The 25,229-nt window shown below is 43.9% G+C and overlaps 1 protein-coding gene across 1 annotated transcript in view; it reads left to right on the top strand.

Annotated features, from left to right (window-relative positions):
- The window catches only part of itga1 (integrin, alpha 1), a 322,507-nt gene that overhangs the window by 69,345 nt on the left and 227,933 nt on the right, over positions 1-25,229 (top strand). Inside the window, exon 5 of the mRNA XM_078550022.1 lies at positions 2,093-2,207. Coding sequence (XP_078406148.1) covers positions 2,093-2,207 — 115 coding nt within the window. The remainder of the gene's footprint in view (positions 1-2,092; positions 2,208-25,229) is intronic.

Here is a 25,229-nt window from a genome sequence, read left to right as displayed (position 1 = left end):
ACCTTCGTTATCAGTCTCCCATTTGGGACCTTAACAAAAGCCTTGCTGAAGTCCAAGTGGACTACGTCAAATGCATTGTCCTCATCTACACACCTGGTCACCTTTTCGAAAAATTCAATCAAATTGGTCAGACATGACCTCCCCTTAACAAAACCATGCTGACTGCCCTTGATTAATCCCTGCCTCTCCAAGTGTAGATTAATACTGTCCCTCAGAATTGCTTCCAATAGTTTCCCACCACTGAGGTTAGACTGACTGGCCTGTAGTTCCCTGGTTTTTCCCTTCCTCTCTCCTTGAATAACGGTACCACATTGGCTATCCTCCAGTCCTCGGGCACCTCTCCTGTGACCAGAGAAGTATTGAAAATTATTGTCAGCGCCCCTGCTATCTCCTCCCTTGCCTCACTCAACCGCCTGAGATACATTTCACCCAGGCCTGGAGATTTATCTACTTTTAAGCCTGCCAGACCACTTAGAACCTCCTCCCTGTCTATGTTAATTTCTTTAATTATGTCACAGTCCTTCTGCCTGATTTCCATACCCACGTCATCCCTTTCACTAGTGAACACCTATACTAAGTATTCATTTAACCATTAACCATATTCCATTAACTGCCCAATTAAGTGGCAATTAAGCGTCTCATTCTGCCTCCACTGCCACAATTCACTGGGCAGGCAAAGGTGGGAAGCACGCTTTTTCCCCATCTGAGGTGAAAAAATGGGAAGGAAGGGGGAAACCTTCTTTGGGGGATGCTTTGTGCACATCTGTGGCAGGCCCCCACCCCGCTCCCCCCCACCCCTCCGGCCTCCATAACCTGATCTCCCTCCCATCCTTTCTTACGGTGCACGAAGCCTGGACTCATTTCACTCCGGGACACATGCTGCCTTCTTCGTGGGACTGCTTGCCGTCCCAGCAATGACCACTGCTTATTTCTGGCATTGCCAGGACTGCAAGAGCTGCTGGTCAATCAATTTGGCTGGCAGCTCTTGAGGGCAGGATTTCCACTGAGGGGCAGAAGTCCCACACTTAGCCTGTCCAAGCCACCTGCAGCGTAATATCGCTGCTGGGTAGCCATTTTAAAAGTTGGCTTTCTTTAGTGGGGGGCCCGGCGGGTGTGAGGAATATGCCACCTTATAAAATTCAGCCAACAGCATCAGTTTTCAAATTACACTTTCTCTACCTCACTGTCTCTAAAGTGCCCGATTCCTTGACCAATATCCAGCCCTGCATGAGCAGAGATTTCCTCCAACTAAATATTGGGAGGGAAAAAGCCATTTTTTCCCTTTCCTGCCATTAACTCCGTCCCTCACCCTGGCAACTGTCTGAGGTTAAACCTGAGTGTTCGCAACTTTGGTGCCATATCTGATCCTGAGATGTGCTTCCAACCACATAACTGCACCATTGCTAAGACTGCCTATTTCCACCTTCAATACACTGCATAAATCTGCCCTTGCCTCAGCCCATCTGCTGCTGAAATCCTCATTCATTCCTTTGTTACCTCTAGACTTAACTATTTCTGCACATTCCTTATTGGCCTCCCAGATTTTACTCTCCGAAAACATAAGGTCATCCAAAACTCTGCTACCCACATCCTAACTCGCACCAAATCCCATTCACCCATCATCCCTGTGCTCGTTGACCTGCATTGATTCTAGGTTAAGTAACACCTTGATTTTAAAATTCTCATCCTTGTTTTCAAATCCATCCATGGCTTCAGCCCCTCTCTATCATTCAAATCTTCTCCATCCCACAATCATCCATGATATCTGTGCTCCTCTAAATTTGGCCTCTCGAACACCCCTGATTTTAATCATTCCATCATTGATGCTTTCAGCTGCCAAAGCTTCAAGCTCTGGTTACTCTCCCTATACATCCCTGCATCTCTACCTCACTTTATTCCTCTGAGACTCTCTTAAAGTCCACCTCTACGAACAAGCTTTGGCCACCTGGCCTAGTATTGCATCATGTGGCTTGGTGTCAAATTTTACTTTATAATACTCCTGTGAAGTGTCTTGAAATGTTTAATATATAATATATAAATGCAAGTTGTTGTTGTTGAGTCATCATCACCATATATTCATTCTTTCTTTCAGACATGCGGGCCACTTTATTCTTATAAGTGTGGAGGCCTATATTATGCAGCTGGTGCCTGTTTGAATGTAAGCTCCACTTTCCAAGTTGTGAACACCATAGCGCCTACAGTGAAAGGTACGTAGTCAAGGAACTTGATTCTGTATGCTTTAAAAAGCTATGAAGTAGATATACAGATATTCATAAAGTGAACATACATGGCATCAATATTCAACAGAACTTCCAATTTAGGGTAAAAGACCTCCGCATTCAGAAACAAAGCCAACCCAGGGGTCATTTGACTATTTTTCACTAAACATTTTCCATAAAGGGCCTTGCTGAAAAACAAGCAAGCAACGACATTGAAAGAATATTTGCTTAGAATACAAAGCACTTACAGATGATGCTGCCAGGATTGGTAATAGCTACCATAAAATTCCATATATGTATATGTGCTTTTTCAAAAATATTGACCCTTTGACTTGGCCTTTTGATAGTTCTTAAATTGAGAAATGATGATAATACTAGTAAAATTGAAAACATGCCAAGTAGCATCAATCTAGGATATTCATATTGACTGATTAATACAATGCTACACATTATACTCTCTCTCAAGAAAATTGTTTTAATTGAATAACCTGACAAAGACCCCTCACTGACCCAGAAGTAAACTCATGCTCAGATCCAAATAAAAATAGAAAATGCTGGAAATACTCAGCAGGTCAGGCAGCATCTGTGGAGAGAGAAACAGAGTTAGCCTTTCAGGTCGGTGACCTTTCATCACAACTTGGCAAAGTTAGAAATGTAATAGGATTTAAGCACATGTAATGGGGAAGGATAGCAAAAGAACAAAATGTTAGGGCAGAAGATAGGAGACATTAAATGCAGTGCCAAGGGGAGTAGTAATGAGAGAAGTAAAGAAAAAAAATGTGATGAGACACTAACTCTGTTTCTGTCTCCGAAGAAGCTCGCTGATCTGCTGAGTATTTCCAGCATTTTCTATTTTTATTTCAGATTTCCAGCGTCTGTAGTATTTTGTTTTTGTATCAGGCTCAGACCCATTCAGTGCATCAATTTCTCATATACTTCATCGCAAACTACAAGTATTTCCTTGACTAAGTTTTTAATGTTTAATTTCTAACAAACGGCAGCTCAAAGAAGGATTTTCGTCATGAACATAAGGAATTCATTTTAACATAAATTTCATTTTTTCTGTCAGTTTCTTTCAAGCAGTGGGTATCTCTTGTTACAGTGGATTTACCTGGCATCAGCTTGGTAAAACTACTTTCCTAATGACATTAATAGAGTACTAAGTGTTAAGAATCTAATAGAATTCCTGCCATGTGCCAATTTATCATTATTACTTTGCCACTGCTGATATTTGCTGAAATCATATTTAACGCGTGGATTTGGCTGTGACTTCAATGGAGCAAAACTTCCCTGCATGTTTACAGAATATTTGGGGTGGAGCTAAAAAAACTAAATTCAAAATATAATTCCGCCCTGCGTCTAATCTTAATGACGATAGCGCACCTGGCTCATTTACACTTGCTAGAAGCAACATACATTCATACACAGGGACCGGCTCTCTGCAAACATAAGGAACATGTTCAAGCTTTGCTCCTTTTTTGAATTATCAGGGAGCTTGGGGAGCCTATAATTCTGCATTGCTTTCCGCAACACCTCAACCAGAATTGACTTGCCAAATAATCAGCACCCTTTTCTCCTGTAGTATAAATTATTGTGATCCCTTGAAATTTGGCATTCTTGTATTCGCCTTAATGAGCACAAGGTGAAAAGCTTTGGCAACATGTCTCTCTTTTCAGCATATTCAAGTTCTGTACTGCAAAGTGACTGTTTATCAAGTTTAAATCCTTCAAGTGTCTGAACTACCTCCTCTTTCACCACTACCTGCGCAGCATATTCTTTCTTAGTGGTATTACTGAGCCATTCTTGGTGATGGCCATTCAAGTCAATCCATTCAGAGTACATTCTGTGCCTTTGCTCCCTTCTGTCTTTCTTCCATGTAGCATTCAACATGGAGGAGTACTGATTCATCAGCTCAGGGAGAGCAGTAGGTGGGCATCACCAGGGGTTTTCTTTGCTTATGTTTGACCCAAATGTCAAGAGATTTCATGAATTCCAGAGCAAATGTTGAGGACTCCCAGGGCCACTTCCTCCCAGCATTATACCATTGTGCCACCACCTCTGGTGGGTCTGTCCTGCTGGTGTGACATGGCATAGCCAGTGATGGTAATGGAGGAATCTAGGGCATAGGCTGATAGGTATGATTTTGTGAATAAGTATGTCAGACGATTGCTTGACTACATTGTAAAATGTATACATTTTCCATTATTTTTATATTAAGGAAACCAGCATAAATATGCATTATTCTGAAGTATTTTATAGGTCTCTTTGATATATTTATGGTGCACATGATGTGCTACTCAGCCTACAAACTAGCAAGCCCTTTGCCGAATCCCAGACCTAGATTTTTGCAATGACAGAAAGACTCATCAACATTGCAAAAATGGTGGACGTGGCCCCCGAACATGCACCTACCATTTTCGCGGCTGCGGGGGGAATGAGCCCAGGTCAGGAGTTGCGCATCTGCATTTTGTGGAGCATCTAGCCATATAAATCAACAGCTGCTTCCATTTATTCCTAATTTTTGTGACTCAGGTGTGGGAAACACAACATGCGCTGGTTAGGCATGGTAGGAACAGTTCTGAGCTTTGTAGAACACCTTGGAGAGCTGAGGCACCCTTTTGGAGAGGTAGGGCACTCCTTTGGACATTGTCCCATGGACACCTTTGGGGGAGTTCGGGTGCTGCTTGGGAGAGGTAAGGTGCCCCTTGAGGTTGTTAAAAGTAGGCGTGAATATGTGTCTGTCAAGCTCATTTGAACTGTCAAAAGTGTCAAAATAAACTGTTAAAGGGAACTATTAAAAGAATCAAAATGCAAAGGCAACTGTCAAGCTGTCAAGGCATTTTAGACCTCTGCCCGTTAACTCTTTGAAAAAAATGTCTGGAAGATTTAAAAAGAAATTATTGTTAGCTATTTCACTTTGTCATAAAGAAAAATAAACCTGAGGGTTACCATTACTGGATTAGTGCCACATAACTGATTTCACAACCTTTCATTTTCACAGGAGGGTACCTTCCATTTCACAGTTTTATTGACAGTTCCAAATGGTATTGGCTCTTTTAAGTGGGACCATGAATTACAACATATGTTTTTATAAGGGATTAAACAGTTGAACACAATATTTGTTTTTATAAGGGATTAAGCAGTTGAACACAATATTTATTTTTATAAGGGATTAAGCACTTGAACAGAATGTTTGTTTTTATAAGGGATTAAGCACTTGAACAGAATGTTTGTTTTTATAAGGGATTAAGCACTTGAACAGAATGTTTGTTTTTATTAAGGATTAAGCAGTTGAATGAATTGTTTGTTTTATAAAGATGTAGTTGAATGAATGTAAATATAATAGTTTTAAAAAACAAAAGTCTGCAATATGTACTTAGGACTTTATTTAATTTAAAATCAGCATGGGTCCTGAGGTTTGCCCCTGGTGGATACTGGGTGAGTTGGCATGATAGGTGTATGGCCAAGGGGTATTGGAAGTTTAATCGTATAAAGGATGAAAACACTGTAAGGAATTTTTCCTCAGAATAATTTGATTAGGCACTCATTGGCTGGAATTTAATGCTGCCTTCCTCAACCCCTGCAGCTGGCTTGGAAGTGGTGAGAGGGGTGAATAATTGAGCGGGAAGGCATGGGGCAGAGAGCCCATGAACTCCTCAAGTCCCCTTGTTCAATTGAGACAGGGAAGGCTGAGGTCAGTTTTGTTTGTCATTAACTTTCGTGTAGAGGAAATAGATTAGCTCCACAGCCTCACCGCGGCTGCTTGACCGAGGTGCATGGCGCCTCTCGAACTCCAAGGCCTCCTGCTCATAGTGGGAGAGAATGAGGAGGTGTGGGAGTCCTCCGCCAGTCCGCAACCTCTCAATATTGTTATGGGATGTCTTCTCCTGAAAGGACAGAGGACCATTGGAGAGTCCACTCTCTACCTGCAGCGCCATTGCATCTTGGGCAACCCCAGCTGAGGAGCACCTTGCAGGGCAGATCCGAGTCATGGCCCTCAAGGTGCAAGGCACTCAGTCAAAGCAGCCAGGGCTCATCCCCTCGGCCAGCTCTGGCGTGATTGACAGTTGGCACTCACACTCTAACACCCCTGAGCTCCACGGGGGGGGAAGGCCAGCCCAAAACAATTCAACACACTGCCCCATGCCAACATGGTACTCACCCTTCCAGAGTGCAGTAGGTCATTGAAGCGCTTCCGGCACTGCGCCTAGATATGCTGCACCACATCGTGGCTGCTCACCCGGGCTGCCACTTCCTCCCATACCCTCCTGGTGAGGGGCGATAGCCTCTTCCTCCCACCTCTGGAGATAAAGGTGTCCCTCCTGGCAGCCACCTCCTCCAAGAGGGCATCGAGGCACTCGTTGGAAAAATGGGTGTCCGAGTGCCCCCTCAAACCTGCCCTCCCACCTGGCATTTGCTGACATTCTGGACTCCATCCTTGCAGCGGTAGACAGACGTCATTCCCTGGCAGGCTTTCTGGGGCTGCCTGGGCCGTTTTTAAACAGGCCGCCAGGCCACCATTGGACCCAAAGGCTGACAGGCCCCAGCCCCCGCTCGACTGCTCGGCCCTTCCCGGCCAGTGACGAGCCGCGTTTCATACTGGCCGGCCCTGAGTTGGCCCGCCAGCATGAAATTGTGGTCCGGCCCTGATTGTGGGTGGTGGGCGGCTTCTCGACCGCCCCCGCTGAGCTCACCCAATGAGGGCAAAATTCTGCGCCAGCAATACTTTTACAGATACATGCACATTCAGAAAGATAAAACAATTTACAATATCTAGCTTATATTCTAATATTCAGGGTAAGTATGATGTACATATGAATTAGCAGGCGAACTGTCGTCAGGCACACCACACTCCAAAGTAAATGACAAATACAACCAAAGCAGATTCCATGGATTTCTCAACAACCATCCCAAGCGTTTGTCACATTGTGAGCCAACCAGTCTCACTGAAACTTTGTCTTTCTCACGAGGGTTTCCAATCTCAACATTTGAAGAACTCACCTTGGAATTCGCTCCAAATGTCGCTCCTACTAGGACAGCTGCAACAATAGCCCACCTCGCAGGGTTTCAACCTTGCCTTCCAAGATTTTTTTCCACTGGAGCTCCACATACACTCAAACTTCACCTTCCAAGCACAATTTCAGATCCTTAGCCATTCCCAAGCAGAACACTACTGCTCCCCAAAAGCACGCAGTAAGGAGTCACCAACCTTCAGCTGCCTCCTCGGATCTTCAGGGCTTCTCTCAAGCCTGTTTTTCTTCAAGTCTGCTCCTCGCAGCTTTCTCTTTAACTCAGAGTCTATTGCTCTGCTCCTTTCTTTTAACTTGACTTCTAGGAGCTCTTTCTGGTCCCTGTCTTTATCCCTGTCTCAGACTTTCTGCTGGGACCTCTCCCTGTCCTCCTCCCATGTCCTGCTCCCTGGGACACACTCAACACAATGGTGCTCCATTATCAGATCACCTGACCTACTTTTCATACCGTTCTATTTCTTTTTCTCTGTGCAGGTGTGCAAGGCCGGTTTCTGGCCCAAGAAATGTAAAATACATTAACTGTGCATGTGCAGCCATTTCCTGGCCAGCACAAGCACAGAAGGCCCAAGGCTCACTGGGAACTGGAGCTCCTGACCACCAAAGGTAAGTATTTGAGTTTCATTGAAGAGATTTAATGAGGGCAATGCTGTTGATGTGGTGTATTTCCAAAAGGCATTTGATAAAGTGCCACACAACAGGCTTGTGAGCAAATTGTAGCTCATGGAATAAAAGGGACAGTAGCAACATGGATATGACATTGGCTGAGATTTGGAATCAAAAGTAGTGGTGAATGGTTGTTTAATAGACTGGAGGAATATTTATAGTGGAATTCCTCAGGGCTTAGTGTTAGGACCCCTGCTCTTCCGGATATATATTACTGACCTAGTCCTTGTTGTACAGAGTACAATTTCAAAATTTGCAGATGATACAAAACTTTGAAATATTGTGAACTGTAAGCAGGATAATGTAGAACTTAAAAAGGACACAGAGAACTTGGTGGAATGGGTGGAGAGGTGACTGATGAGGAATTTAATGCAGAGACAAGTGAAGTGATTCATTTTGGTTGGAAGACCATAGAGAGACAATATAAAAATAAAGGTACAATTCTAAAAGGGGTTCAGGAGCAGAGGAACCTGGGTGTATATGTGCATAAACCATTGAAGGTGGCAGGACAGGTTGAGAGCACTATTAATAAAGCATACGGCTTTATTATCATCCTGCACTTTATTAATAAGGGTATAGAGTAAAAAGGAAGGAAGCTATGTTAAACCTGGAACAAACACTGGTTCAGCCTCAACTGGATTATTGTGTCCATTTCTGGGCACCACGCTTTAGGAAGGATGTGAAGGAGAGCATGTAGAAAAGATTCACGAGAATGGTTCCAAGGATGAGGAACTTCAGTTATGTACATAGATTGGAGAAGTTGGGACTGTTTTGCTTGGAGAAGAGAACGTTCAATGAAGATTTGATAGTGGTATTGCATTCTGTACAGATCCTATTGAACTGAAAAATAATTTGTCACTGTATTTTCAATACAAACAGAGGGCAGTCTGGCTTGAACACTAGCCAATTTAGTGCCTCTGTGCTCAGTGTTGCAAATGATTCACAGCCATGCCATATCTCTCTGATGATTTAGAGAGAGAGAATCTGGATTGCTTTGAATTCTGTTGAGTCAAGGAGCACAAGATGGATAGTCTTTGCAGTTTACTGAGCAATACATAATATTTTCTTCTCCCTTGAGAGAAAATGTTACATACTTCGCTCATGAACTTTGTGTGAACCTGAGTTCAACATGCCAATGGGCTGTGATTGTTAACATTGTCAATGCTGCCAAAGTGGCAGCTGAGCAAAACTCTTGACATCACACAAGACCACTTTCAATGTCTGTATTTCTGAATTTAGTTGAAAAGATTTTTTGTTCACATGCTTATAATATTGCTATAGAAAGTGACCAGAAATATCCATGTTCCCCCAAAGCCCCTGAATTTTCAATGTTTCTTTAACATTTAAACCTAGATGCATGAGTATAAACATTTGTCAGAAATGACTCATATTGCTGTTTAAATGCAATCAAAAGCTTTGTCCTCAGTAATGCTATATTTATACACTTTACAAATACTTCTTCACATGACCATTTCATCTCCTTTAATGTTGGATTATAACTTCTTTAAATTTCAAAACAAAACAAAATTTTAAGTCGTAATACCTATTTTACAACTAAAATATTGTTTCAATACTAAAATGAGAGACGTAGGCTGGGATTTTGAGTGCCCGCTGGCGTCGGGTATGTTTGGTGGCATGAGCAGATAATTTGGTGCGATGGGTTTCACTACAGTGTGAAACCATTTTGTGATTGTCTTCTCAGCCCCCCGATGCCGGGCTGCATTCCCCACCATCGGATGTCGGGAACCTTGTTGTATTACATCAGCAATAATGCAATCACTCCCCACCCCCGCCGCCCCCGATGGATCGTCTGTCTATGTCGGTGGGAAAACACGCCAACGTGTTTCACAACAGCACATAAGCGACGTACACTTGATGGGCTGCACTTTGATTGAGACTTCAAGGCTTGTTTGCCTACCTTGCTTCAGTCAGCATTCACAGTCATCAGCGCCAGGCTTCGCAGACAGCACCACATCACTTTTAGGGGCACTCAATGCAGGTCTCTACCTACCAGATGAGCCATATGTGGCTTTTCAATGGCTGCAGGGTTAGGGCTTGCTTGGCAAAGGGGGAGAAGTGGCCTCAGGCAAGGGAAGAGGCTGCAGCACTTAAAAACATAAGAACATAAGAAACAGGCGTAGACCATTCAGCCCTTCAGGCCTGCTTCCCCATTCAATAAGATAATTGTTGATCTCATTGTGTTTTGATTTCCACATTCCCATCTAACCCCGATAACTTTGATTCCCTTGCCTAACAAGAATTTATCTACCTCAGCCTTAAAAATATTCAATGAAGGAGGAGGGCTGTACTGGGGAAGGAGGGTAATCCAGGGTGTGGGGGGGAGTACATGTTGATCTGTGCAAGTGGCCTCAAGATGGTGAGGGCTGAGGAGGCAGTCTCCAGAGGAGATGAGGCCAGATGGAGATGTGAGATAATGTGTGTGAGAATGGGTGGTGATGTCCCTTGAACTGGCAGTGAGTGAAATGCCAATGAATGTGTGATGGGCTTGAGTGTGTGAGTTTAGAGTGCCGAGATGGTTGTCATACCCTGGCTGCATGGATGAGATCATTCATTCTAAATCTGCATTGGATGGCCAATCTCTTCTGTGCAACATTGACACTGATCACCACTGCCGTCGCCTACTGAGCCGTAGTGATAGTGTTGCTGCCCCTCCTGCTGCAGAGACAGTGTAGAGGGCATCACAGGGGCCTCCACTGGGCCCAAAGGGCGCTCGAGGGCTGCAGTCTTCTTGCCTTTCGGGGCCATGTCTTCTTTGCTGCAGTCCTGGGCTGGAAGCACTGAGTGCGGCTGTACTTTAAATGTGGTGCCTGGCGTGGTGAAGCGGCAAGGTGCCAGCATGGCAGGTGAATCGGGGCCTGCCTGTCATGGAAACGGCGTGTTTCCCGGGAATGCAGAAATAATATGGCAGATTTGATACAGTGGGTGATACAGTGTGAAAACCTGCCATTGCGGCTGGCGGGTAAAACATCACTTTACCTGCCCGCTACTGCACTTGGTGCAAATCTGGGAAGCTATCACATACGCTGCTATGTTTCCTGATTGACACTATTCCCATTGGAGAACCTTAGGTGCTCCTTTGAAGCATTATCAGTCTTTAGTGTAGAAGATGCAAAAAGCATCCCAAGAATAGTTGAAAATCTGAAGGGAAACGGGAGGGAGGGATTTAAAACAATCACAATCACTAGGCAAAAGGTACTGGGAAAACTATTGGGACTAAAGGTTGACAAGTCCCCTGAACCAGAAGGCTTGCACACTAGGGTCTTAAAAGAAGTGACTGTAGAGATAGTGGATGCATTTTTTGTAATCTTCTAGAATTCCTCGGATTCTGGGAAGGTCCCAGCGGATTGGAAAATCATGAATGTAACATCTCTATTTAAGAAAGGGGGGGAACAGAAAGCAGGAAACTATAGACCATTTGAAAAATATCATAGGAAAAATGCTTGAATCCATTATGAAGGAGGTAATGGCAGGATATTTAGAAAATCATAACGCAATGAACATGGTTTTATGAAAGGGAAATCATGTTGACTTATTTATTACGGTTCTCTGAGGATCTAACTAACAAGGTGGATAATGGGTAATTGGTAGATATGGTGTATTTGGATTTCCAAAAGGCATTTGATAAGGTGCCACATAAAAGATTACTATCCAAGATAAGAGCTCATGGTGTTGGCGGTAGCATGTCAGTATGGATAGAGGATTGGTTAGCTAACAGGAAGCAGAGAATCAGGCAAAATGGGTGATTTTCAGGTTTGCAAATCATAACTAACTGAGTGCCACAGTGATCAGTTCTGGGCCCTCTACTCTTTGGAATCTATATTGATGACTTGGATGAAGGGATCGAGTGTATGATAGCTAAATTTGCTGATGACACAAAGATAAGTAGAAAATCAAGTTGTGGAGAGGACACAAAGAGTCGGCAAAGGAATATAGACAGGTTAAGCGAGTGGGGAAAAGATTTGCAGATTGAGGATAATGTGGGAAAATATGAGATTGCCGACTTTGGCAGGAAGAATAGAAATGCATAATATTATATAAATTGAGAGACTGCTGAAATCTGTGGTACCAAGGGATCTGCATATCCTGGTACATTATCACAAAAAGCTAGCATGCAGGTACATTAACTGATTGGAGAGAGTATAGATTCCCGGGATGAAAAACTGTAGCTATGAGGATAGATTGGGGAGTTTGGGACTGTTTTCCTTGGAGAAAAGAAGGTTGAGAGGAGACTTGATAGAGGTATTCAGGACCCTGAGGGGTATGGACAGGGTAAATAGTGAGAAATTGTTCCCACTCAAGAGAACATCAAGAACTAGGGGGCACAGATTCAAAATAATTGGCAAAAGGAGTAAATGTGATGTGAGGAAAAAATTTTTCACCCAGAGGGTGGTTGGAATCTGGAACAAACTTTCTGAAAGGGTGCTGGAAGCTGGTTTAATCGAGGTATTCAAAAGGGAATTGGATTGTTATCTGAAAAGAGAGAATGTGTAAGGTTACGGGGGTAAGGCCGGGGAATGGGGTTAGATGGAATGCTCTTTCAGAGAGCCAGTGCAGACTCGATGGGCCAAATGGCCTCCTTCTGCACAGTAAAGATACTGTGATACTGTGATTGGGGAGGCAAATGCAACGTTGATCTTTTTTCAAGGGGAATGGAGTATAAAAGTAGGGGAATGTTGCTACAACTCTACATGACCATCGTGAGACAGCACCTGTAATACTGTGTAGAGTTCTGGTCTCCTTACTTAAGGAGGGGTGTAATGGTTTGGAAGCAGTTCAGAGAAGGTTCACTAGGCTGATTCCTGGGATGAAGTGTTGTCTTATGAGGAAAGGTTGAACGAGCTAGGCCTCTACTCATTCGAGTTTAGAAGAATGAGAAGTGATCTTGTTCAAACACACAGGATTCTGAGGGGACTTGACAGGGTGGATGGTGGGAAGATGTTCCCCCTTGTTGGGAGGTCTAGTACTAGCAGGCACAGTTCAGGGACATAGGACTTAGAAGCAGGAGTAGGCCATTCGATAAGACCATGGTTGATCTGGTTATGGTCTCAACTCCACCTTCCAGTTTGCCTCGCATAACCCTTAACTCCCTTGCCTGTCAAAAATCTATCTACCTAAGCCACGCATAAATTCAATGACCTAGCCTCCACTGCCTTCTGGGGAAGAGAATTCCACAGATTTATGACCCTCTGAGAGAAAAAAATTATCTTCAGCTTTGTTTTGAAAGAGAGACCTCTTATTCTTAAATTGTGTCCCATCTAGTCTTCCCTACAAGAGGAAACACCCTCCAGTCTCCACCCTGTCAAATCCCCTCAGGAGCTGATGTGTTTCTGGTCCAATGAATACTTCTTAGGCTGTCCTTCGGGGTTGAGGATGACTTGCTTCCACAGTAAAAATGAGTTCTCAGATGACTGAAGAGTCCAATGCACAACCTACAGTCTCTGTCATAGGTGGGGCAAATGGTGGTAGTGGGAACGGGTGGGTGGGGTTCCCAGGTTGCCATGCACTCCTTTTGCTGTCAACGCTTGGCTTCAGCTAGTCCTTGGCGATGAGACTCGAGGTGTTCAGCTCCTTCCCAGATGCTTTCCCTCCACTTCGGGCGGTCTTGGGCCAGGGACTCCCAGATGTCTGTGGGGATGTTGTACTTTTTCGAGGAGTCCTTGAAGCATGTCCTCTGCCATCCTGGGGCTTGCTTGCCATTTCAAAGCTCTGAGTAGAGCGCTTGTTTGAGGAGCCTCATGTCAGGCATGTGGACGATATGGCCTGCCCAGCAGAGCTAATCAAGTGTGGTCAGTGCTTCAATGCTGGTTATGTTGGCCTGAGTGAGAACACTGACATTGGTGCACCTATCCTGCTAATAGATTTGCAGGATCTTGCGGAGGCAGTACTTCTCCAGAATTTTGAGGTGCCTGCTGTATATAGCCCATGTCTCTGAGCCATTTAGGAGGATGGGTATCACTACTGCTCTGTTGATCGTGAGCTTGGTGTCGGGTTTGAGGTCCTGGTCTTCAAACACTCTCTTACTTAGGTAACCGAAGGCTGAGCTGGCACACTGAAGGTGGTGTTGAACCTCGTCGTTGATGTCTGCCCTTGTTAATAATAGGCTTCCAAGGTATGGAAAGTGGTCCACATTTTCCAAGGCCTTGTTGAGGATTTTGACAACCGGGGGCAGTGCGGTGCGGAGGGGGATGGTTGGGAGAGGACCTTTGTCTTATGAATGTTTGGTATAAGGCCCATGCTCTCATACACCTCAGTGAAGATATTGATGATGGCTTGGAGCTTGGCCTCCGAGTGTGCGCAGACGCAAGCACCATCAACATACTGTATTTCAATAACAGAGGATGAGATGACCTCGGATCTGGCCTGCAGGTGGCGGAGGTTGAACAGGATCCCACTTGTTCTGTGGTTTGGCTCCACTCCAGCGGGGAGCTTTCTGAGGGTGAGATGGAGCATTGGGGCAAGGAAGATCGAGAAGAGCATTGGTGCGATGACACAGCCTTGCTTGACCCCAGTCTGAATGTGGATTCCATCTGTGGTGGATCCATTGGTCAAGATCACAGCTTGCATGTCATCATGGAGCAGGTGGACGATGGTGACAAACTTTTGGAACAGCTGAAACAGAGCAGGATACTCCATAATCCTTTGCGGTTGACAGTGTTAAAGGCTTTTGTGAAGTCAAGGAAGGCCATGTACAAGGGTTGGTGTTGTTCCCTGCATTTCTCTTGCAGTTGCCCACGCGGTGATCATCTCCGTTGTGCACCTTAGTGGGCAGAATCCGCACTGCAACTCTGGGAGGAGCTGTTCAGCCATAATAGATACAAGCCCAGCCTGTTCAACCTTTGTTCATAAGATAAGCCCTTCATCCAAGGAATGAATCAAGTGAACCTTCTCTGAACTTCTCCTAATACACTTATATACTTTTTCAAATAAGGAGATCAAAACCGTACACAGTAGTCCAGATGTAATATCACCAAGGCTCAGTACAGCTGCAGTAAACTTCTCTACTTCTATACTCCAATCCCCTTGCAATAAACGCCAACATTCCATTTGCCTTCCTAATCACTTGCTGTACCTGCATACTAACTTCTTGTGATTTGTGACACCCAGATCCCTCTGTACCACCGGGTTCTGCAACTTCTCTTCATTTAAATAATATACTGCTTTTCTATTCTTCCCGCCAAAGTGGATAACCTACATTAAACTCCACCTGCCAAATGTTTGCCCATGCACTTAACCTATTTAAATCCCTTTGTAGCAGCTCTTCCTCCTCTTGACAACTCACTTTGCTACCTATCTTGCTGTCATCAGCAAATTTAGCTACCGTACATTTGGTCCCTTTATCCAAGCCATTGATATAAATTGTAAAGAGTTGAGGTCCAGCAATGATCCCTGTGGCACTCCACTATTTACACCTTGGTAACCTGTAAAAGACCAATTTATCCTTACTCTCTGCTTCATGTTAGCTAACCAATCTTTTACCCATGCAAATATGTTCCCCCTACACCACGTGGTCTTAACCTTTGATGTGGCACCTTATCAAATGCCTTTTGGAAAACCAAGTACATCGCATCCACAGGTTCCTCTTTGTCCACATTACTTGTTACTTCCTCAAAGAACTCTAATAAGTTAGTTAAACATAATTTCCCTTTCACAACACCATGCTAACTCCGCCTGATTATATTATGATTTCCTAAATATCCTGCTATAACCTCCTTAATGATGGATTCTAGCAATTTCCCTATGACAATGTTAGGCTAACTGGCCCATAATTTCCTGCTTTCTGTCTCCTTCCTTTCTTGAATGAAGGTGCTACATTAGTGTTTTTCCAATTCCCAGGACTTTTCTAGAATCCAAGGAATTTTGGAAGATTATAAACAATGTATCTACTATACCTGCAGCCACTTCTTTTAAGACCCGAGGATGCAGGCCACCTGGTCCTAGTGACTTGTCAGACTTTAGGTCTAATAGTTTTTCTTGCACCTTTTCTCTGGTGATTTGATTTTTTTAAGTTCCTCCCTCCCTTTCACCTCATGATTTTCAGTATCTTTGGGAGTCTTCTACAGTGAAAACTGTCATGATAAGAGCTGATTGTGGTAGTGAACTCCAGTATTAGATGCTATACGGTACTCTGCACTAGATGGGGGGTCACCTGGCCTGGGAGTTGAAGATCAAATAGCACAACTTGGAACCTGTCTTGAAAGAATTCAGTTACTGCATTTTTATGTTTGGAAGATGTGTTAACAATAAAGTTAGCTCAGCCACAATGTTGATGGCCTGTGTGCAGCATTGAAACAAAAAAACAAGACATGGTGTCAGAAGTAAACTAAATGCAACAATGGAGGTTCTGAAACCACCGACAGAGCTCAGTTTGGAGAGAAATCTCACCTCACCAAAAACTGGAGGAGGTTCCCGCAGCGATTCGAGCTATATCCCACAGCAACAGGCAGTGATAAAATAGACCCTCAGGCACAGTCTTCCATCCTTCTTCACGTAGCAGGGGAAGAAGCCCTCGAAGTCTATAACACATTCATGTTTGAAAGTGATGAGAAATGAAATGATTTGAAAGAAATAATGGAAAAATTCAAAGCCTACTGCAGTCCTAAGAAAAACATCACAAATGAAAGAAATCGATTTTTTACGTGCACACAAGACAGTGACAACATTAGTTAGTACATAACTGAGCTGAGAAAACAAGCTAAATTGTGTGAATTTGGAGAGCTTGAAGAATCATTATCCAAGACAGAATAATTTGTGGAATGACAAATGACCTTCTGAGAAAACGGCTTTAGAGAGATGTTGATCTCACGCTGCAGAAAGCAATAAATATCTACAGAGTGACAGAGACAACAAAAAGCCACATTAAACAGATGACAGAAGATGATATGCCTCACACGGTCAAGCAGTTAGATGCAGTTAAGCCGAAACAACGCCAGGAAAGAACAAATAGGCAGTCTGAACGTAAAAAGAATAAAAGTGTTTCTAAAACATTTCAATGCAGCCGATGCGGAACAGGCCACGTAATTGTCTAGACTCCAGAAAGCAGTGTAAGAACTGTGACAAAGTAAATTACTTCGCTAAGATGTGTATACATAAGAACATAAGAAATAGGAACAGCAGTAGACCATTCGGCCCCTCGAGCCTGCTCTGCCATTCGATAAGATCATGGCTGATCTTCTTGTGTTTCAATTTCCACGTTCCCATCTAACGCTGATGACCTTTGATTCCCTTGCCTAACAAGAATCTATCTACCTCTGTTTTTAAAATATTCAATGACCCCCCCCACCTCCACCACCTTCTAAGGCAGAGAATTCCGAAGTCGCACAACCCCCTGGGAGAAAAGAATTCGCCTTATCTCTGCCCTAAGAGGGCGACCCCTAATTTTAAAACAGAGCCCCCTAGTTCTGGACTCACCCACAAGAATAAACATTCTTTCGCCATTCAGGATCTTTTGTACTTCAAACAAATGACCCCTCACTCTTATAAACTCCAGTGGATACAAGCCCACAGTCTGTCCAACCTTTCCTCATAAAACAACCCACTCATTCCAGGTATCAATCTAGTAAGCCTTCTTTGAACCGCCTCCAATGCATTTACATCCTTCCTTAAATAAGGAGACCAAAACTGCACATAGCGTTTGAGGTGCAGTCTCACCAATTCCCTGTATAACTGAAACATAACACCCTTACTTTCATGTTCAATCCCTTTTGTAATAAAGGATAGCATTCCATTTGCCTTCTTAATTACTTGTTGTACCTGCATACTAATGTTTTGTGACTCATGTACTAGAACACCTAAATCCCTCTGCACCTCAGAATTATGCAGCCGTTTAACATTTTAATACTCTGCTTTTTTGTTTTTCCTGCCAAAGTGAACAACTTCACATTTTCCCACATTAAACTCCATTTTCCAGATTTTTTCCCACTCAATCAATCTATCTATATCCATCTGCGACCTCCTCATGTCCTCTTCACAACATACTTTCCTACCTATCTTTGTGTCATCTGCAAATTTAGCTACCATGTCTTCACTCCCCTCATCTAAGTCAGTGATGTAAATCGTAAAAGGTTGAGGCCACAGTACACATCCATGTGGGATGCTACTCGTCACATCCTGCCAATCAGAAAAAGACCCATTTATGCATACTCTCTGCTTTCTGCCAGCCAGCCAATCTTCTATTCATGCTAATAGGTTACCCACTACACCATGTGCTTTAATAATCTTTGATGTCGCACCTTATCAAATGCCTTCTGGAAATCGAAGTACAGTACATCTGTACAGGCTCCCCTTAATCTACTGCACATGTTACTCCTTCAAAAAACTACAATAAATTGGTTAAACATGATTTTCCATTCACAAAACCATGCTGACTCTTCCCTATTGCCTTGAGCTCTTCTGAGTGCCCAGTTATAACCTCCTTAATGATCGATTCTAATAACTTCCCCACAACAGATGTCAAGCTAACTGGCCTATAGTTTCCTGTTTTCTGCCTCCCTCCCTTCTTGAAAAGGAAGGTTATATTTGCTACTTTCCAATCTGATGGAACCTTTCCAGAATCTAGCAAATTTTGGAAAATTAACACCAGTACATTGACTACCGCTTTAGCCACCTCTTTTTAACACCCTAGGATGTAGTCCATCAGGACCCGGAGACTTGCTAGCCCACAGCTCCATCAATTTGCTCAGTATTGTTTCCCTAGTATGTCAATTTCACCAAGTTCCTTTCTCCCGTTCACTTCCTGATTTGCGGCTATTACTGGAATGATTTTTGTATCCTCTATAGTGAACGCAAAAGCAAAAATATTTGTTCATTTCTTCCGCCATTTTCTTATTATCCACTATTAACTCCCCACTGTCACTCTCTAGAGGACCAACACTCAGTTTACTTACTCTTTTCCTTTTTAAGTACCTGTAGAAACTCTTGCTATCCATTTTTACATTTCTAGCTTGCTTTCTCACATACTCTAATTTCTTTCTCCTGATTAACCTTTCAGTCATTCTCTGCCATTCTTTATATCCTGACCAATCATCTGTCCTGCCACTCATCTTTGCGAAGTTGTATGCTTTTTCCTTAAGTTTAATTACTTTCTTAACATCTCTAGTTAACCACGGATGGTGGGTCCTCCCTTGGAATTTTTCTTTCAAGTAGGAATGTACTTATTCTCAATACTCTGAAATATCCCCTTAAATGCCTGCCACTGCTTCGCTATTGACCTATCCTCTAGCCTAGTTTCCCAGTTCACTTCAGCTAGCTCAGCTTTCATCCCCACATAGCTGCCCTTATTTAAGTTTGAGATACTAGTCTTAGAACCGCTCTTCTCCCTTTCAAACTGGATATAAAATTCGATCATATTGTGGTCGCTACTACCTAGGGGTGCCTTTACTTTGAGGTCATTAATTAATCCTGTCACATTACACAATACCAAGTCTAATATAACCTGCTCTCTGGTTGGTTCCAGAACATGCTGCTCTAAAAAACTATCTCGAAAGCTTTCTAAGAACTCTTCATCCAGGCTACTACTGCCAATCTGATTTTTCCAGTGTATGTGTAGATTAAAATCACCCATGATTATTGCCATCCCTTTATTACAAGAACATAATATTTCCTCTTGAATACTTTGTACACTGTGACTACTGTTAGGGAGCCTGTAGAACAAAGAACAAAGAACAAAGAAAAGTACAGCACAGTAACAGGCCCTTCGGCCCTCCAAGCCTGCGCCGATCATATTGCCCGTCAACTAAAACATTTTGCACTTCCGGGATCCATATCCCTCTATTCCCATCCTATTCATGTATTTGTCAAGCTGCCTCTTAAACACCACTATCGTACCTGCTTCCACCACCTCCTCTGGCAGCGAATTCCAGACACTCACTACCCTCTGCGTAAAAAACTTGCCCTGCACATCTCCTCTATAGTTTTCTCCTCTCACCTTAAATCTATGTCCCCTAGTAATTGACTCTTCCACCCTGGGAAAAAGCTTCTGACTATCTACTCTGTCCATACCACTCATAATTTTGTAAACTTCTATCAAGTCGCCCCTCAATCTCCGTTGCTCTAGTGGTAACAATCCGAGTTTCTCCAACCTCTCCTCATAGCTAATAGCCTCCAGACCAGGCAGCATCCTGGTAAACCTCCTCTGCACCCTCTCCAACACCTCCATATCCTTCTGGTAATGTGGTGACCAGAATTCCACGCAATATTCCAAATGTGGCCTAACCAAGGTTCTATATAGCTGCAGCATGACTTCCCAGCTTTTATACTCAATACCCCTGCCAATGAAGGCAAGCATGCCATATGCCTTCCTGACTACCTTATCCACCTGCGTTCCCACTTTCAGTGACCTGTGGACCTGTGCACCCAGATCCTTCTGCCTGTTGATGCACTTAAGAGTTCTGCCATTTACTGTATAATTCCTGCCTGTATTAGACCTTCCAAAATGCATTACCTCGCATTTGTCCGGATTAAACTCCATCTGCCATTTCTCCGCCCAAGCCTCCAACCGATCTATATCCCGTTGTATCCTTTGACAATCCTCTTCACTATCTGCAACTCCTCCAACCTTAGTGTCGTCTGCAAACTTACTAATTAGCCCAGTTACATTTTCCTCCAAATCATTTATGTATACTACAAACAGCAAAGGTCCCAGCACTGATCCCTGCGGAACTCCACTAGTCACAGTTCTCCATTCAGAAAAGCACCCTTCCACTGCTACCCTCTGTCTTCTATGACCAAGCCAATTCTGTATCCATCTTGCCAGCTCACCTCTGATCCCGTGCGACTTTACCTTCTGTACCAGTCTGCCATGAGGGACCTTGTCAAAGGCCTTACTGAAATCCATGTATATAACATCCACTGCCCTTCCATCGTCGATCATCTTTGTCACTTCCTCGAAAAACTCGATCAAGTTAGTGAGACACGACCTCCCCTTCACAAAACCATGCTGCCTCTCACTAATATGCCCATTTGCTTCCAAATGGTAGTAAATCCTGTCACGAAGAAACTTCTCCAATAATTTCCCTACCACTGACGTAAGGCTCACCGGCCTGTAATTCCCTGGATTATCCCTGCTACCCTTCTTAAACAATGGAACAACATTGGCCATTCTCCAGTCCTCTGGGACCTCACCCATAGCCAGTGAGGATACAAAGATTTATGTCAAGGCACCAGCAATCTCCTCCCTTGCCTCCCTCAGTACTCTGAGGTGGATCCCATCTGGCCCTGAGGACTTATCCACCTTAATATTCTTCAAGACGCCTAACACCTCCTCTTTTTTGATCTCAACATAATCCAGGCTATCTACACACTCTTCCCTAGACAAATCGACCGCTGAGTCCTCTTTGGTGAATACTGATGAGAAGTATTGATTTAGTACCTCTCCCATTTCTTCTGGCTCCACACACAGATTCCCACCTCTGTCCCTGAGTGGGCCTACCCTTTCCCTGGCTATCCTCTTGCTTTTTACATATGAACACTCCCACTAATTACTTTTTTCCCCTACTATTCCTCTTCGCCACCCAAACCAATTCTATGTCCTGATTTCCTGAACAAAGGTCATCTCTAACTATTGCACTAATGCCCTCTTTGATTAACAGTGCTACCCCTCCACCTTTACCTAGCTTCCTATTCTTCTTGAATGTCATGTACCCTTCAATATTAAGGACCCAATCATTGTCATCCTGCAGCAACATCTCTGCAATTGCTATCAGATCATATTTATTTACTTCAATATGGGCCATCAATTCATTTACTTTGTTATGAATGCTACGTGCATTCACATAGTGAACCTTCAGTTTTGTCTTTTTGTTACCTTTGTAACATTTAGTCTTGATTGTTGATGTACTCTTACATCTGTCCCATCTCTGTCCCTCCCTGCCATTCTCTGACCCTCATTTCTCATATTATTATTTTGCTCTCCTATCTTGACTCTACACTTTGAATTACGACCTATACCCAAGCTTGATCCCTCACCCCTCTTGTTTAGTTTAAAGCCCTCTCTACTTCCCTAGTTATGCAATTTGCGAGGACACTTGTCCCAGTATGATTCAGGCGTAGACCTTCCCAACAGTACAGCCCCCACTTTCCCCAGTACTGATGCCAATGCCCCACAAACCGGAACCCACTTCTCCCACACCAATCTTTGAGCCATGCATTCATGTCTCTAATCTTATTTGCCCTATGCCAATTTGCACGTGGCTCAGGTAATAATCCAGAGATTATTACCTTTGAGGATCTGCTTCTTAATTTGGTACCTAGCTCCTCATACTGACTTTCCAGAACCTCTTTCCTAGTTCTACCTATGTCATTGGTAACTAAATGGACCACGACAGCTGGATCCTCCCCCTCCCACTGAAAGTTCCTCCCCAACCCTGAGTAGATGTCCCGAACCCTGGCACCGGGCAGGCAATACAGCCGTCTGGGCTCTTGCTCTGTGGGCACCTTAAACCTGTTTAACAATTGCAAAGCCTAAGGCTCCTCCCCTACTACCCGCGCGGTCCCATTACCTGCCTCACTGACAGTCACATCTTCCTGCCCCTCACTGCTGACCAAAACAGATGAACCTCTTCTCAGAAGTGTGACTGTCTTCTGGAACAAAATACCCAGGTATTTCCCCCTCACCTCCCTTACGTTGCGCTGTGTCTGCATTTCAGCTTCCAGATCAATAACCCTGATCCAGGATTCCTCAAGCTGCTTACACTTCCTGCAGACATGTTTGTCATGGATCGCCTTGACATCCCAAAGCTTCCACATCTCACAGCTGCAACATAACACCTGTCCCGCCATTCTAACTGTTATTTAGTTAATTTACTTTAATTACTTTCTTCTTATGTATGTTACAATTTATTGTGTTTATGGAATGCTAGTACCACTGACAACTAAAGGTTATATGCTTCTTAATTACAAGGTATGTGTTTTAGATGTCTGTTTGAATTACTTTATTTTGATTGCTTTTTAAAATTTTTATTATTTGATTTTAATTTTAAAGTTTTCAAATTTTGGTTTATCATTTTAAAATTTTAGTCCTTTTTATTTATAGATCTACCTTAACTCATCTGTCCCAAGCTGCTTTTTCACACACTGTCCCTTAGACTGAGCACTTACCAGCCTATCAACTTAGCAGGTCTGACAGCATCTGCAGAGAGGAATACAGTTAACGTTTCGAGTCCATATGACTCTTCATCAGAACTAAGGAAAATTAGAAATGAGGTGAAATATAAGCTGGTTGAGGGGGGGTGGGGCAGGTAGAGCTGGATAGAGGGCCAGTGATAGGCGGAGGCGAAGAAGAGATTGCCAAAGATGTCATAGACAAAAGGACAAAGTGGTGTTGACGGTGGTGATATTCACTAAGGAATGTGCTTAGCTAATTCCTCAGCTAATATCACCACTGTCAACACCCCTTTGTCCTTTTGTCTATGACATCTTTGGCAACCTCTTCTTCGCCTCCGCCTATCACTGGCCCTCTATCCAGCTCTACCTGTCCCACCCCACTCAACCAGCTTATATTTCACCTCATTTCTAATTTTCCTTAGTTCTGATGAAGAGTAATACGGACTCGAAATGTTAACTGTATTCCTCTCCACAGATGCTGTCAGACCTGCTGTGTTTTTCCAGCTATTTTTGTTTTTGTTTCAGATTTCCAGCATCTGCAGTATTTTGCTTTTAGCCTATCAACTTACCAGCTTCCTGTGACGTCACAGTTGCTTTTTACTTTTTCCCAGACTGCAACCTCACAGCAGCTGAAACAGTGAAACAGTGTGCTGCTCAGCTCCCGACTGTCTCCTGCAGGTCTGCTCTGACTGCCAGCAAGAAGGTCCCCAAACTGAACTCCCCACCGCTCTCCGCAACCTTTTAAGTTGAAGTCCCCACCGCCCCTAGCGCCCTTTTCAAACTGAAGCTCCCGCCACACTTCGCACCCTTTTCAAACTGAAGTCCCCACTGCTCTCTACACCCTTTTCAAACTGAAGTCTCTCCTGCTCTCTGCGCCCTTTCCAAACTGAAGTCCCCATCGCTCTCCATGCCCTTTTCAAGCTGAAATCTCTCCCGCTCTCCGCACCCTTTTCAAACTGAAGTCCCCACTGCTCTTCACGCCCTTTTCAAACTGAAATCTGTGCCACTCTCCGCACGCCTTTCAAACTGAAGTCTCTCCCGCTCTCCGCGCCCTTTTCAAACTGAAGTCTCTCCCGCTCTCCACATCCTTTTCAAACTGAAGTCTCTCCCGCTCTCCGCACCCTTTTCAAACTGAAGTCTCTCCCGCTCTCCGCACCCTTTTCAAACTGAAGTTTCTCCCACTCTCCGCATCCTTTTCAAACTGAAGTCTCTCCCACTCTCCGCACCCCTCTCAAACTGAAGTCTCTCCCGCTCTCCGCACCCCTCTCAAACTGAAGTCTCTCCCACTCTCCGCACCCCTCTCAAACTGAAGTCTCTCCCGCTCTCCGCACCCCTCTCAAACTGAAGTCTCTCCCACTCTCCGCACCCCTCTCAAACTGAAGTCTCTCCCACTCTCCGCACCCCTCTCAAACTGAAGTCTCTCCCGCTCTCTGCGCCCTTTTCAAACTGAAGCCTCTCCCATCTCCGCATCCTTTTCAAACTGAAGCCTCTCCCATCTCCGCATCCTTTTCAAACTGAAGTCTCTCCCATCTCCGCGTCCTTTTCAAACTGAAGTCTCTCCCATCTCCGCGTCCTTTTCAAACTGAAGTCTCTCCCGCTCTCCACATCCTTTATAGCAATGTTCAGATGAAGCCTGTCCCAATGGTACAGCTCCTACTTTCCCCAGTAGTGGTGCCAGTTCCCATGATTCAAAACTCATTTCTCCCACACCAGGCTTTGAGCCACGCATTCATTTCTCTAATCTTATTTACCCTACGCCAATTTGCTCGTGACTCAGGTAATAACCCAGAGATTATTATCGTTGAGGTTCTACATTTAATTTAGTTCCTAGCTGCTCATACTCCCTCAGCAGAACTCCTTTCCTAGTCCTATCTATGTCATTGATACCCACGTGCATCATGACAAGTGAATCTTCCCCCTCCCACTGCGAATTCCTCTCCAGCCTAGAGCAGATGTCCCAAACTCTGGCATCGGACAGGCAACACAGCCTTCTGGACTCACACTCTCGGCTTGCAGAGAACTGTGTCTATCCCTTAGTCTAAAAATAAAATGGAAATGTGGAAGATTTTTTTTCTCTCAGAGAGTTATTAAACTTTGGAATTCTCTTCCACAGAGAGCAATGGAGGGTGAGATATTGAATATATTCAAGGTTGAGTAGAATAGATTTCTGATCTATAAGGGAGTCAAGAGTTATGGA

Source organism: Cetorhinus maximus, chromosome 1 (genome assembly GCF_964194155.1).
Source record: "Cetorhinus maximus chromosome 1, sCetMax3.hap1.1, whole genome shotgun sequence".
Taxonomy (NCBI): Eukaryota; Metazoa; Chordata; class Chondrichthyes; order Lamniformes; family Cetorhinidae; genus Cetorhinus; species Cetorhinus maximus.
Note: the sequence above shows the minus strand (reverse complement) of the source record. Positions and strands in the feature narration are given on the sequence as shown.